Source organism: Pipistrellus kuhlii, unplaced genomic scaffold (assembly GCF_014108245.1).
Source record: "Pipistrellus kuhlii isolate mPipKuh1 unplaced genomic scaffold, mPipKuh1.p scaffold_m20_p_13, whole genome shotgun sequence".
Lineage (NCBI taxonomy): Eukaryota > Metazoa > Chordata > Mammalia > Chiroptera > Vespertilionidae > Pipistrellus > Pipistrellus kuhlii.
Genome location: NW_023425438.1, coordinates 31,287,938 through 31,300,968, shown reverse-complemented (window position 1 = coordinate 31,300,968; position 13,031 = coordinate 31,287,938). Strand labels below are relative to the sequence as shown.

The 13,031-nt window shown below is 38.4% G+C and overlaps 1 protein-coding gene across 7 annotated transcripts in view; it reads left to right on the top strand.

The window, feature by feature from the left end:
- The window catches only part of VPS54 (VPS54 subunit of GARP complex), an 87,078-nt gene that overhangs the window by 16,968 nt on the left and 57,079 nt on the right, over positions 1-13,031 (top strand). For 5 of the 7 annotated variants that reach the window (XR_006741430.1, XM_045580805.1, XM_036435494.2 and 2 more), the window contains 2 exons: positions 9,419-9,574; positions 12,217-12,458. Coding sequence is in view for 5 of the 7 variants with exons in the window: in XM_045580805.1 (XP_045436761.1) it covers positions 9,439-9,574; positions 12,217-12,458 (378 nt within the window). In the remaining 2 variants the exon portion in view is untranslated. Of the gene's footprint in view, positions 1-9,418; positions 9,575-12,216; positions 12,459-13,031 lie in introns of those variants that run through there. The other 2 variants (XM_036435496.2, XM_045580806.1) reach the window with 2 other exon arrangements.

Here is a 13,031-nt window from a genome sequence, read left to right as displayed (position 1 = left end):
GAATGTCTACTGTGTGCCAAGTATTGTACCACGAACTTACATAGATTATGTAAGTTATATTTGATTTAAATCTTACAACATTCTATGAGGAAGATACTATTGCTGTCTCATTTTACAAATGAGGAAACTTAGATTTAGGAGGATAAAAAAGTTGTCAAAGGTCACACAAGTAGGTCACAGGGATATAACTCATTTTATGGTCAGTTTACTTAAGTGGTATATTATAATGGGTTACGTGAAAGGTAATTGTCTAACAGAAGATTTTAGAAAGGCAGGTAATATTATACAAACAAGATAATGTTTTATAAATCTTCCTAGGTGATTTTGTCTACATCCACAATTGAGAAGGTTAAGCTACTGTATTTATTGATACAGTATTGATATCTATTTCTTTATTGACTTAAGAGAGAAGGAGAGAGAGATAGAAACATCAATGATGAGAGAATCATTGATTGGCTGCCCCCTGCACGCCTCACCCTGGGGATTGAGCATGCGCCCTTGGCCAGAATCAAACCTGGGACCCTTCAGTCAACAGGCTGACATTATCCACTGAGCCAAGTCGGCCAGGGCCTTCTCTGATTTTTTAAAAAGTGTCTTCTTTTTATTGATTTTAGAGAGGGAGGGAGAGGATGAGAGAGTTAGAAACATTGATGAGCGAGAAACACTGATTGGCTATCCCTTGCACACTCCCCTTTGGGAACCTACTCTGCAACCCAAGCATGTGTCTCAACTTGAATCAAACCAGCGACCTTACAGAGCACAGCTTGATGCCTAACTACCACCAACCTACACTAGCCTGGCAAGATAATGTATTTTTGACTTGAGTTTTTAGACTGTTTTGAATGTACATGAACCTATATGAGACATTGTTAGTGGCTTGTGTGTTTTTACCTCTTTTTCCACAATAGTTATTCATTTGTCCATTCATTGAACATTCATGCATTTTATTGATTGTGAATTCTGTGCTGGGTGTGTTATATAGGAAGGTGAATTAAACAAATATAAGTTTACTTTATGGTGGGGAGACAGGAAATAAGTAGGTAGTTATAATTTGATAAAGTACTGAAAAGATCACAAATTAAATGCTAATGGGAAAGAATATCAGGGAATGTGTATTGCATGGGGGAAAGAAAAAGAGGACATGTAAAATATGGTGATCAGGAAAGGCCAGTAAGCAAATGTAAACACTGTTAAAATTTTGTTGTGTACCTTTTCATACATTGTATATAACTATATAAAGTTTTCATATTAAAATGAGATTGTACTATATATTCTGTTTTATAGCTCATAATTGAATCTCTTGAAATTGTAGGTTTTTTGTTTCTTTTTAATTCTCATCTGAGGATATTTTTTCCATTGGTATTTAGAGAGAGTAAAAGGGAGGGGTGAGGAGAGAGAGAGAGAGAGAGAGAGAGAGAGAGAGAGAGAGAGAGAGAGAAAGTCAGACATTGATTGGTTGTTGATTCCCGTATGCACCCTGACTGAGGCAAGGAATTGAATCTGCAACCTGGATACTTGCCCTTGACTGGGAATCGAACCTGCAGTCCTTTTGTGCAAGGGCTGATCTGCAACCACTGAGCCATGCTGGCCAGGGCAATAGTTATTTTTTTATTTTTTATTTCATCATTTTTTGTTTCACTCCAACTTCTGCAGTCTGGCTTTCACCTCCATTTTTGGATATGACATTGCTTTATGATGTAACTGGTCACTTCTTAATTGCCAAGTCTAAAGGAGGTTTTTTCCCCCTTATTATTTTATTTGCAAACTCTGAGCTGCTATTTCTCTCCTGGTCCCCTTTTCCCCATCCCCCCACTTTCTAGAATGTGCCTTCTTGTCTTCATCACAGTCTTTCATTATATCTTTCTTTTCTGTCTTCAGAAATGGAATTGTCTTAGTTTCTGTACTTGGCCTACTTACTAATATTCTTCTAGTGTGATGTATTTAATATCAGTGTTTTAAAGCTCTCTAATGACTCACCACAGTCTTGTGGATCGAGTTTAAACTCCTTTGTAATGTTCCACCATGCCTAAGAAATATTCATTTTTTTAATCTACAGAAAAAATAAATGAACGTTTACTGATATTTATTGTAAGGATTGATACCAGCACCTTCAGTCAGACCATATGCTATTTATCAGATGATCACATTTATATATATATATATATATATATTTAAAAGCCTAAGCGACCGTCTAACCATCCGACTGGTAGCTATGATGCACAATGACCGCCAGGGAGCAGATGCTCCGACTGGTAGCTATGATGTGCACTGACTACCAGGGGGCATACGCTCAATGCAGGAGCTGCTGAGCTGCAGTGATTTGCCAGCTGCGGTCTTGGGTGACACACTCGGAACCAGATAGGAGGGAGCCTGATTTTGGGTGTCACCTGAGAACCACCTTCTTGCAATCCAGGACCCCTTGGGGGATGGTGGAGAGCCAGTTTTGGCCTGATCCCTACAGGTCAGCTTGAGGGACCCCACTGGTGCACAAACTCGTACACAAGGCCTCTATTTTAATTAGGCGATCAAGTACAAGGAAATACTATTGATATCTTTCAGTTAGGTCATACTTGTGATGTAATATAGTTTTCATGAGTGGTTAATTGGGTTTACACATTATGTTATCAAGTTTTAACTAAACCAACTTTCTCAAAATGTCAAATTAACTTAAAATGACTCTTGTAGGGAAATCACTGCCACAAGTTAACAAAGTACAGAGCTGGGTTCTCCTCTTACCTAGTGCAAGCTCTTCCATAGCCATGCATAAAAGTATTCAAAAGAGTTTTCAAATTTAAGAATTTTTGTGGATTTTTTAACAGCGCCCCCCCCCCCAAAAAAAAATCCAAATTTACTAACCTTTTCAGAGATGACATGTGACTGACAGTGATATTTAACTAAACACTTAGTTGCACATACACACACATACTCACTCTCTTAATCTGTTCCTGAAAGGTGTCTTTCTTTTTAAATAATGAGTGAGAAAATCAGTTATTTTCTAGAAACACTCAAGCTATGATAAATGTATTTTGAAAATGGATGTTTGAAATCTTTCATCAATATGTGATTTTTGTTAAATGGTGAACTCTTTAAAAATCAAGAATGGACTTTTCTAACTTGTTTTAAAAATCTTGAAATAGAGAGTTCAGAAAGTATAATTATTGCTGGTAGGTGAGATTTGGGAGAGTGAGATTCTTGGGGTGCTGCTGGGAGGGTGCTATTGACATCAAGTTCATTAGAGGCCTGAGATGTATTTGAAGATCCTGTAGTGTACAGAGGGAGATGCCCAAACGACAAGCTATCCAGCTCAAAATGTCCATAATGCTGTGGTTGAGAAATTCTGCTTAACTGGATTTTAGCATTTCCTTTTTTTATGAACTAGCTCATCAGTAGCTTGTTGCCACCCTCCTGTAGCTCCCCCCTACTTCCTTCCCCCTACCCCCTCATATCTTGCTTCCCTGTCCCCTCCTGTAGCTCCCAACCGCCCACTTATAGCTTGCTGCCACTTGCAGCTCACTGCCCACCCTCCTGCTGACCTGTGATCTGGTTGTTACACGGTCGGTCGTTACACTTCACGGCATAATGACCATTTGCATATTACATTTTTATTATATGGCACATAGGAAACCCTTCACAGGGCTGTTATCATTTCCTGCAATTTTGCCACGAACAGAAATTTTAGATATTTTCACATCATATTAAGTTGTTGCAAATATCTCAATATTTATGCTCATTTATTGCTTAGAGCACATGTGTCAAACACAAGGCCCGCAGGCCAAATCCGTCCCGCCAGGCCTTGCAATGTGGCCCGCACCGCGCTGTCATCACTGCACTCTGCTGCGTTTCCATCACAATGACAGTTTATGACTGTTCAGTAAACCATTCGGCCCGCAATTTAGGCTGGATTTTAGATTTTGGCCCCTTCTCTGATTGAGTTCGACACCCCTAGCTTAGAGAGATTTGCAATAATTGAGAAGCAAAAATATGACTAAACTAGAGGCTTGGTACATGAAAATTTGTGCACCCGGTGGGGGAGGGATATTCCCTCAGCCCGGCCTGTGCCCTCTCTCAGTCTGGAAGTCCTCGGGATGTCCAGCTCTGTGGGAGGTGACAAGCGGGCCGATTGGAATGGTGTGGATGGCAAGCGGACAGCCCCACCCCAAATTGCTCCACAGCCACTGGTGGCCTCCTCCTGTGGGAGGCAACCCCGGCAGGTCTCTATGAGGATGGTGCTGGTGGCCCTGCCCCGAATCGCCCTGCTGCTGCTGCTGCCCATGGCCTCACTCTGCGGGAGGTGACCAGGTGGGCAATCGGGATGGCGCTGGCCCCCTTCACCCCACCACCGCTGGTCACCACTATCCCCCTTACCACCACCTTATCCCTGTCCTTTTCCTCTGCCCGCTGGCATGTGCCTTGGCTGGCCTGGCAACACCTGCTCGCCGGCCCTCCCCCCCATTGACCAGTTGTTCTGCGGTTTGGTCAATTTGCATATTACACCTTGACTATGTAGTACTAGAGACCCAATGCACGAAAATCGTGCAAGAGTAGGCCTGCTTTCCCCTGGCTGCCAGCCACAGCTTACCTCTGGCATCCGGAACCTGGGCTTCCCTCTAGCACCCAGAACTTGGGCTTCCCTCTCAGCCCTGGCTTCATCTGGAAGGTTGTCTGGTCTACTTAGAATATTATACTTTTGTTATTATAAATTGCTTTATTTAGAGGGAGAGTTATTCACCAAAATGAGCTCTAGAAGCAATGTTTTTCAAGTTGTGGTCCTACATTTTAACAGGCAACCCAGATGAGTGTCATTCATTGTGTTATTTGAGAGGATCTCTTTTGAAGTGTGACACTTCAGTAAAGAGACATTGACTCATTAAAATTATGCCTCTGGCATGACCACATTCAGTATTTGATTTTTATTATTAAAAATTGTGCACCCAATATCTCTTTATCAATTTATATAGGCTCATAATGTTTTCACATCTTGAAAGTCCCCATACTCACAGAGCATTGAATGACTTCGATAAATATATTTAAAGGATCATGCAGGAAAGCTAATTTCGGTGATAGGAATGTGTAGTAGATAGTTAACATCCCAGATTAGGACAAAAGATGGCACATTAGCCTTACATGGTGGTGGCTGAAGGCAGAAAAACAAACACTGCAGCCAAGAAAGAGTACTAAGTTTATCTTCTGTCCTAATTGTTTGACTATTGCTGAACTTAGCAAGCTCCCTTACACTGTTCCTTTTCCTCCATACTTTCTCCCAATTATTAGAATCACCCATTCAACGAAGTTGCCCAAACTGGAAAACCTGGGCTAATACCATTTGCTTTGTTTGTTTTCATCTCTGTGTAATCAGCCACATAATTCCATCAGGTTGCCTCATAAATATGTCTCTGATCCACTGCCTCTGTCTAATCCCAGTTCCCAGCATCAGTCTCTCTTTTTCTTGGGCCCAAAAACACTGCAGCTGTCTAAACTGATTCTTTCCATAGCCACCAGAATGGTTCACTTAAAATGAAAGCAAGACCAGGATGCTCCCATGCTTGACATTCTTTCTTTTCCTCCTATGGAATAAAATGTAAGCTTCCTGCTATAGTATATAAGACCCTCAATGGTCTATCCTCTGCCTACTTCTCAGGACACCGCAGACAGACCCAGGCCTGACTTCCACAGTGCCAGCCGGGACCTTAGCCTGGTGTTTGGTCAGTTTTGGATATGACGGACCCTGGTATACTTGTGCATACGTGCGCGCGCTCGCTCGCGCTCTCTCTCTCTCTCTCTCATATATATATATATATATATATATATATATATATATATATATATATATATATATATGTATATATATACACACACACACACACATATATATATATATAATAGATGATGTTTATTTTATATTGTTTTTTCATAAGTCACATAATATTGAGTCTTTTTATTTTTAGTAATACCAAGTTTGATGACTTAGTTAAGGTGGAGATCTTTCCATTTTAAAGATACATTTTTCCCTTTGCATTGCTAAGTAATCTGTAGGGTAATACTTTGATATCAGGTGAATTTTGTTTCTGAAAAACCTTTCACCTAATGACTTTAGCATACATTGATTTTTGCCTGAATTGGATTTTACATTGGGGGTTACAAAACAATGACTTACTTTCTTTTTTTTTTCTTTTTTTCACATGTACAGTATTTGTACTTATGGACACTTATCCCTGAGAAATGACAGCATATGCTCAAATAAAATCCTGTACATGTGAAAACAATGACTTTCTAATTCAGTCATTCTTTCACATTTATTAGTAGCTTTCTGTGAAAGAGTTTTTCTTTTTTCACCTCAAACGATTCCCTTCTACCGCCTTTCCTTATCTCTTGCCTCCACTCAGGTATCACTCTGCATTCATTAATTTTTACTTATTCAATATGTATATTCAATTGGCCTTTCCTTTCTTCCTTCATAAGACTCACTTATGTAGGCAATGCCCTAATTTTACATAATTCCTTTAAAAGTAGAGATTGTCCTTTTCATAAGAATTAGTTGTAAGAAAAAAAATAGAAAATCTGCAAATATTTCCTAATTCAGAATCTTTAATGAGTAAATAAAGTGATGCCCCTTATCCTCCCAAATACAGAAATAACTTATAGGAGTCTTGAAATGTTTTTCTACAAGTTCCTATCTCCAGAAGTATTTCTGACTTTCTAATATGGCACTTAGGATTTCTTTTTGCTGTAAAAACAACATGAAGGTAAGAAAAATAAATTGAAATTGTTGTGTACTATTGTTGGAGTCAATATTTAATTTATCTGACATCAAGCAATGGATGTTCAGTATAAACACATTTTCTATATATTGGCAGCTTACCACTTAAAGTGTCAAAATGTGTTTATTTTAGCCATTTTATTTGATGAAATTAATAAAAAGTTGTATGAAATAAAATACTATATATTAAGCATTTGGTAAAGACAACTTTTTACCAAATGCTTAATATATAGTATTTTATTTCATACAGTGTTTCCTATCCTTTAGATATTTCTTCTCTCCTAAATATGCAAATGCTTTTATACAGAAATAACCATACACTTAATGTGTATGGGTATAACTGCAGCAAGCCAATGATGCTTTTCAAACCAAGGCCCTAATTCATTTTCTCAGATATTTTCATGATAGTATTTTTTTGTCCCATGGAACTCACCAGACTGTCAAAGAAGTCCACAGGACAAAAAAGCTTGTTGCTCCTTATTGCTTAGAGGAACAACTGTATAGACTGTGGGTGGGGGTGTGTGTGTAAATATACTTTATTTGACATTGCTTCCCATTGTAAACATTTCACTCTAGCCAAGTCAGTTTCCACATAATCTTATGACTATACCATGTCCCTTCACCTTTATTCATGCTGTTATTTGCCTTCTGTTCAGGGACCATGAGGAAGTTATTTATCTTTCTGTATCTTCTTAGTAGCTTGTTTCTGATGGTCTTAGTGAATGGTGTAATTGGAAATGTCTCCTTTGCATTAGAAGGACTGAGACAGATATGCAAGGAAGTCTGGGAAATGTAATTCCTAGTTTTCACCAAACTGGAGAAGCATTAGGATGGATGAACTTTTTGTCACTGGTCCTAGCTTATGTCTCTGCTCTTTTTTATTATTATTTTTCTATTCACCAGATTTCCTAAATTGGATTTTTTTTTTAAACTTGTTAAACCACATATATCTTTGTAAACAATTAGTCTTATTTACAATGTGAGGGAACTTTGACTAGGTGATCTTTGAGTTTCCTTTCAGCTATAAGCTTGTGTTTATATCCACTTACTTATTCCTTCATTAAAAATATTTATTGAATGCCTGCTATTTGATAGGTATGTTCAGCAATATAAAATTATTCATTCTCTAATAATAGAATATCACGTTTATCCAAGTTATGAACTACTTCATTTGTAATGTCGTACCTGACACTGTAGCCTATATTATGTTGTCCACAAATTATTTCAGCACTTACTAAAAAATGTAGACACAGGTTAACTGGTATTTTGCTTAGTGTTTTGCTTAACTTAATTGCAGTCACCTTGAAGAGTGATACTTTCGTAATCATTTAATATAGTGACAGCCACATAGTAATAATAAATATAACTATACTAACATTTATAAACACAAACTTTGAGACATAATTTTAAATGGTTTATTTTACATGTATCCATTTCTTCGTTACAAAGTGTTTATGAGATGGGACCTCTTTTCATCCCCATTTTTTATAGATAAGGTAAAGCTCACAAAGGTTAAATAAATTTCCTCAAGGTTATACTACTGGTACATAAAGCAGTCACCATTTCAGAAACCCATGCACTTATCCATTTTGCTTTAATGTATAATTACTATATACTTGTTGAATGAATGGAATGTTTTTTAATTTATACTGATTGCAGCTTGGATATTTATTTGTACTTTGGATTAAAGTCTAAGGATAGGTCATTTTGGGAAAGAATACTTTTTAAACAAGGACAAATAACTTTCTTTGCAAACTAAGTAAGTATTGAGTGACTCACAATAGAAAATATTCAAATTGTGTACTTGGGGATTTTGAATATTGTATCTGTTTTTGAAAGAAAGTTTGTGACACGCCGAAACTGGTTTGGCTCAGTGGATAGAGCGTCGGCCTGCGGACTGAAGGGTCCCTGGTTCGATTCCGGTCAAGGGCATGTACCTTGGTTGTGGGCACATTCCCAGCAAGGGGTGTGCAAGAGGCGACTGATCGATGACTCTCTCATCGATGTTTCTTTCTGACTCTCTCTCTTCCTCTCTGTAAAAAATCAATAAAATATATATTAAAAAAAAAAGTTTGTGACATGTATAATACTTATATAGGGTGAAGCAAAAGTAGGTTTACAGTTTTTAGTATGGAAAAAGACATTTAGGTTATGATTATTACAGTCACTTTATTAACTGTATTTTGTGTGCTCAGAACTATAAACCTACTTTTACCCTACCCTTTAGATGTGCTGCAGTCTTTTTCACAGCTAGGGTTCAGGAATCTAGAGAAGGGGCTGCCATGTAAATTAATAAAGAGACTAGACAAGGAATGTAAATTTGGGAGGCATGGGGGAAGCAGGGGGAGCTCCACTTTCTAGTGAAGTGGGCTCTCCGAACCTCCAATCTCCAGACCCATGACTTTTTATTAACACATTTTCCCTTTAGCAAAGCAGATATACACATCAGAGGTAGGGTTTAGTAAGCAGGAAAAGATGATCAGGTTAGGGGAAATGCCTGCAGCTATTCAGATAATATGCAAATTACCAGCCCTGCTAAAGCCCCAACGTCCATCAGCTGTCTGATGAACTTCTTATATAATTTTGAACTGTTGAAATTTGCTTCCAGCAAGATGAATTTTCATTTAAGTGTCTTGATTATTATTTATTATTCATTTTCAGCTGAGTGGTGATTTTATGCAATGGCTTCAAGCCACAGTTCTTCACCAGTGCCTCAAGGAAGCAGCAGTGATGTTTTCATTAAAAAAGAGGTAGATCCGACAAAACACATTCGACCTGTGCAGTCACTGCCAGATGTGTGTCCCAAGGAACCCACAGGTAATGCTTTTTTGTTGTTGTTGTTGTTGAGGATTTATATTAACTGTAAAGGAGTAGACGGATTTTGTATAGTTATCTAAAAGAGTAAATTTTATGATATTAAAACTAAAGAGATATAAATAATTTGGATATAAGTAGATTAGGAGATTAGAATATAGTTCTTTTCATCCATTTCCATAAAAGAAGTATTTAGATAAACTATTAAAATATTTTGAAATGTACAGTTCAAAAAGTTTTTTAGTTAAAACATATTACAGTCAATTCTCATTATTTGTGGTTTCCATATTTGCAAATTTGCTACACCTTAAAAATTATTTGTAACCCTCAATTCTATATTTGTGCCACTTTTGTGGTCATTTGCAAACATGCAGAGAGGAGTGAAAAATTTAAATTACCCAATGTATATGTTCTACCTGAGGTTGAACAGGCAAGACTCTGCCTTATTGTTTCAGCTATCATGGTGTAAACAAGTGTTCTTTTTGTGGTCTATTTAGTGCTACCTTTTTTCGCATTTTTGTGTATCTTATTGGTGATTTTGTTTTTTAAAATATTCTCAAACATAGTGCTGAAGTGTTTTCTAGTATTCCTAAGTATAAGAAAGCTGTAATGTGCCTTATGAGGAAAATATACATGTCATACAAGCTTCATTCAGGTATAAGTTAAAGTTCCATGTTAATGAACAGATAATATATGTTATATATTAAATATGTAGTAAGTATATATAACTGTATATTAAATATATAGCAAACAATGTGTTTTTAAATAGACACATGCATGTGATTCTGTATTGATCAATTGATGAAAATGTTCTGACCATAAAAACTTGCAGGAATCTAACCTGTATTTTCACTAGGGTCAGTGTTTCAGTATTTGCTAATTAAGTGTTTAGTGACTTTCTAGAATAGTACTAGTGTGAATAACAGAAATCAACTATATTTTTCTTTCCTCTATGGTTAATGCCACAGCAGTATTTATCTAATTACTAGAGACCCGGTGGACAAAATTCGTGCATGGCGGGGTGGGCGTGGGGGGGGGGGGGGTGGCGTGTATAATTCCTCAGCCCAGCCTGCATCCTCTCTAATCTGGGACCCCTCGAGGGATGTCCAACGGTTCTCCTACAATCCAGGACTGCTGGGTCCCAACTGCTCACCTGCCTGCCTTCCTGATTGCCCCAAACTGCTTCTGCTTGCCAGCCTGATCACTCCCCTACCAGCCTGATTGATACCTAATGGCTCCCCTGCCAGCTTGTTTGCCCCTAACTGCCCTCCACTGCAGGCCTAGTCACCCCTAACTGCTCTTCCCTGCAGGCCTGAGTCCCTCTCAATTGCCCTTCCCTGTTGGCCTGGTCACCCCCAACTTGCCTCCTCTGCCAGCTTGGTCACCCCTAACTGCCCTCCCCTGCAGACTTGTTTGCCCACAACTGCCCTTCTTTGCAGGCCTAGTCCTTCCCAACTGCCCTACCCTGCTGGCCTTCTTGTGGAGGTCATCTTGTGTCCAATGGAGGCAGCCATCTTGTGTGTTGGAGTGATGGTCAATCTGCGTATTACTCTTTTATTAGATAGGATAGAAACCTTGTGCATGGGTGGGGGCCAGCTGGTTTGCCCTGAAGGGTGTCCCGGATCAGGGTGGGGGTTCCCTCGGGGCATGTGGTGGCCTGGGCGAGGTGCCTGTGGTGGTCTGCAGGCTGGCCACGCCTTCTGGCGACCCAAGCAGAGGCCCTGGTATTTGGAATTTATTTACCTTCAATTAAAACTTTGTTGCCTGGAGTGGAGCCAAGCCTTCTGCTGCCTCCGTGGCCAGCAGCCATTTCTGTTGGAATTTATGTATCTTTTATAATTAAAACTTTGTAGCCTGAAGTTGAGGCCTGGGCCAGCCAGGATGTGTGGAAAGCTTTGCTTCCTCCATTGCCAAGGGCAACTCTGGCCTCTTGCTCTTTCCAGCTTCGTGGCCGCCACCATTTCTGTTTTGATTTGTTTACCTTCTATAATTGAAACTTTGTAACCTTGAGTGGAGGCCTAGGCTGGCAGGGCTTCCTTCATTGCCTGGGAAACCCATGCCTCCCTCCTGATCTCTGTGGCTGTAGCCATCTTGGTTGGGTTTATTTGCATACTTGCTCTGATTGGCTGGTGGGAGTGGCTGGTGGGCGTGGCTGGTGGGTATAGTGTAGTGATGGTTAACTTGCATATTACTCTTTTATTAGATAGGATAAGAAAAAAAATGGAACTAGTACTGTCTGCCATAGTACAATACAATAAAAAAAAAGAGCTCTACTTATGGAAAAAAATGGAATATTAAAGGATAGAAGATATTCAATTGAAGGTGGAAAAGTTTCTATGTTGAAAAAAGATAAATTGTACAGCAAGGAAAGGAATTAATGAAAGATTTTCTTTACCATTTACCCTACCCTGTGACTACAGCTATCAAATTTTGCATGTTTGATCTTTATAAGTTTTTTCTTCCTTCAGCAATTGATGCTGAAAGCTCAAGTTTATTTAATCTGATTGATTTTTATTAAAAAATTTGCTGTAGAAGAGAGTGTAGTTGCTTTGTATAATGTAGAATCTAAGCATTTTTATTTTTCTAGGGTATACCTTCAAACATAGAACTTATTTTATAGAGTTCTCTTGTTTATTTTTTTGCAGGTGATTCACACAGTTTATGTGTTGCCCCATCTCTAGTTACAGATCAACACAAATGGACTATATATCATTCCAAAGTAAATCTCCCAGCAGCATTAAATGATCCTAGATTAGCAAAAAGAGAATCTGACTTCTTCACAAAAACATGGGGATTGGACTTTGTGGACACTGAAGTCATACCTTCATTCTACCTCCCACAGATCAGCAAGGAACATTTTACAGTATATCAGCAGGAAATCTCTCAGGTAACATCTAATCTTGAAGTTAGTTATAGTCAGTTGAAAAGTAATTTATAATGGATTTTTACCAGTAGTCTTTGAGGAATCTGTTTATTTTTTATTCATATACATTCTGTACTGGGTTGTATTTAATTCTTTGCTTAGATTTATGTAAATATATTTGTCTTACTCTGGTGATTTTTCGGAATGAAATAATCCTGTTAATGCTAAGATTCAGCATGAAACCTCCCCTACTTACCAAGGAAAAAATGGTTTTATTAGACCTGTAAAGCCCAGACTATTTGTGAGGTTTAAGAAATGGACTATTAGGGATTCTCATTCATTGTGGATAGGGATGCAGAATGCATAGCCTCTTTGGCAGACAGTTCTATACTGTCAGAACTACTATCAGAATTCTGAACACTCTTGGCCCAGTGTTGTTTTCTTACCACACTCCACTTTCCCATGTATCCTATTTATGGTACTTCTGAAAAGATAACAGTGTTGTTAGTGGTTATCTAATCTGAAATTAGAATGGAATTATTTTTATTTACTCAGAGAGAAGGTGTCAATAATTATCTATTTTAGGTATATCAGTTT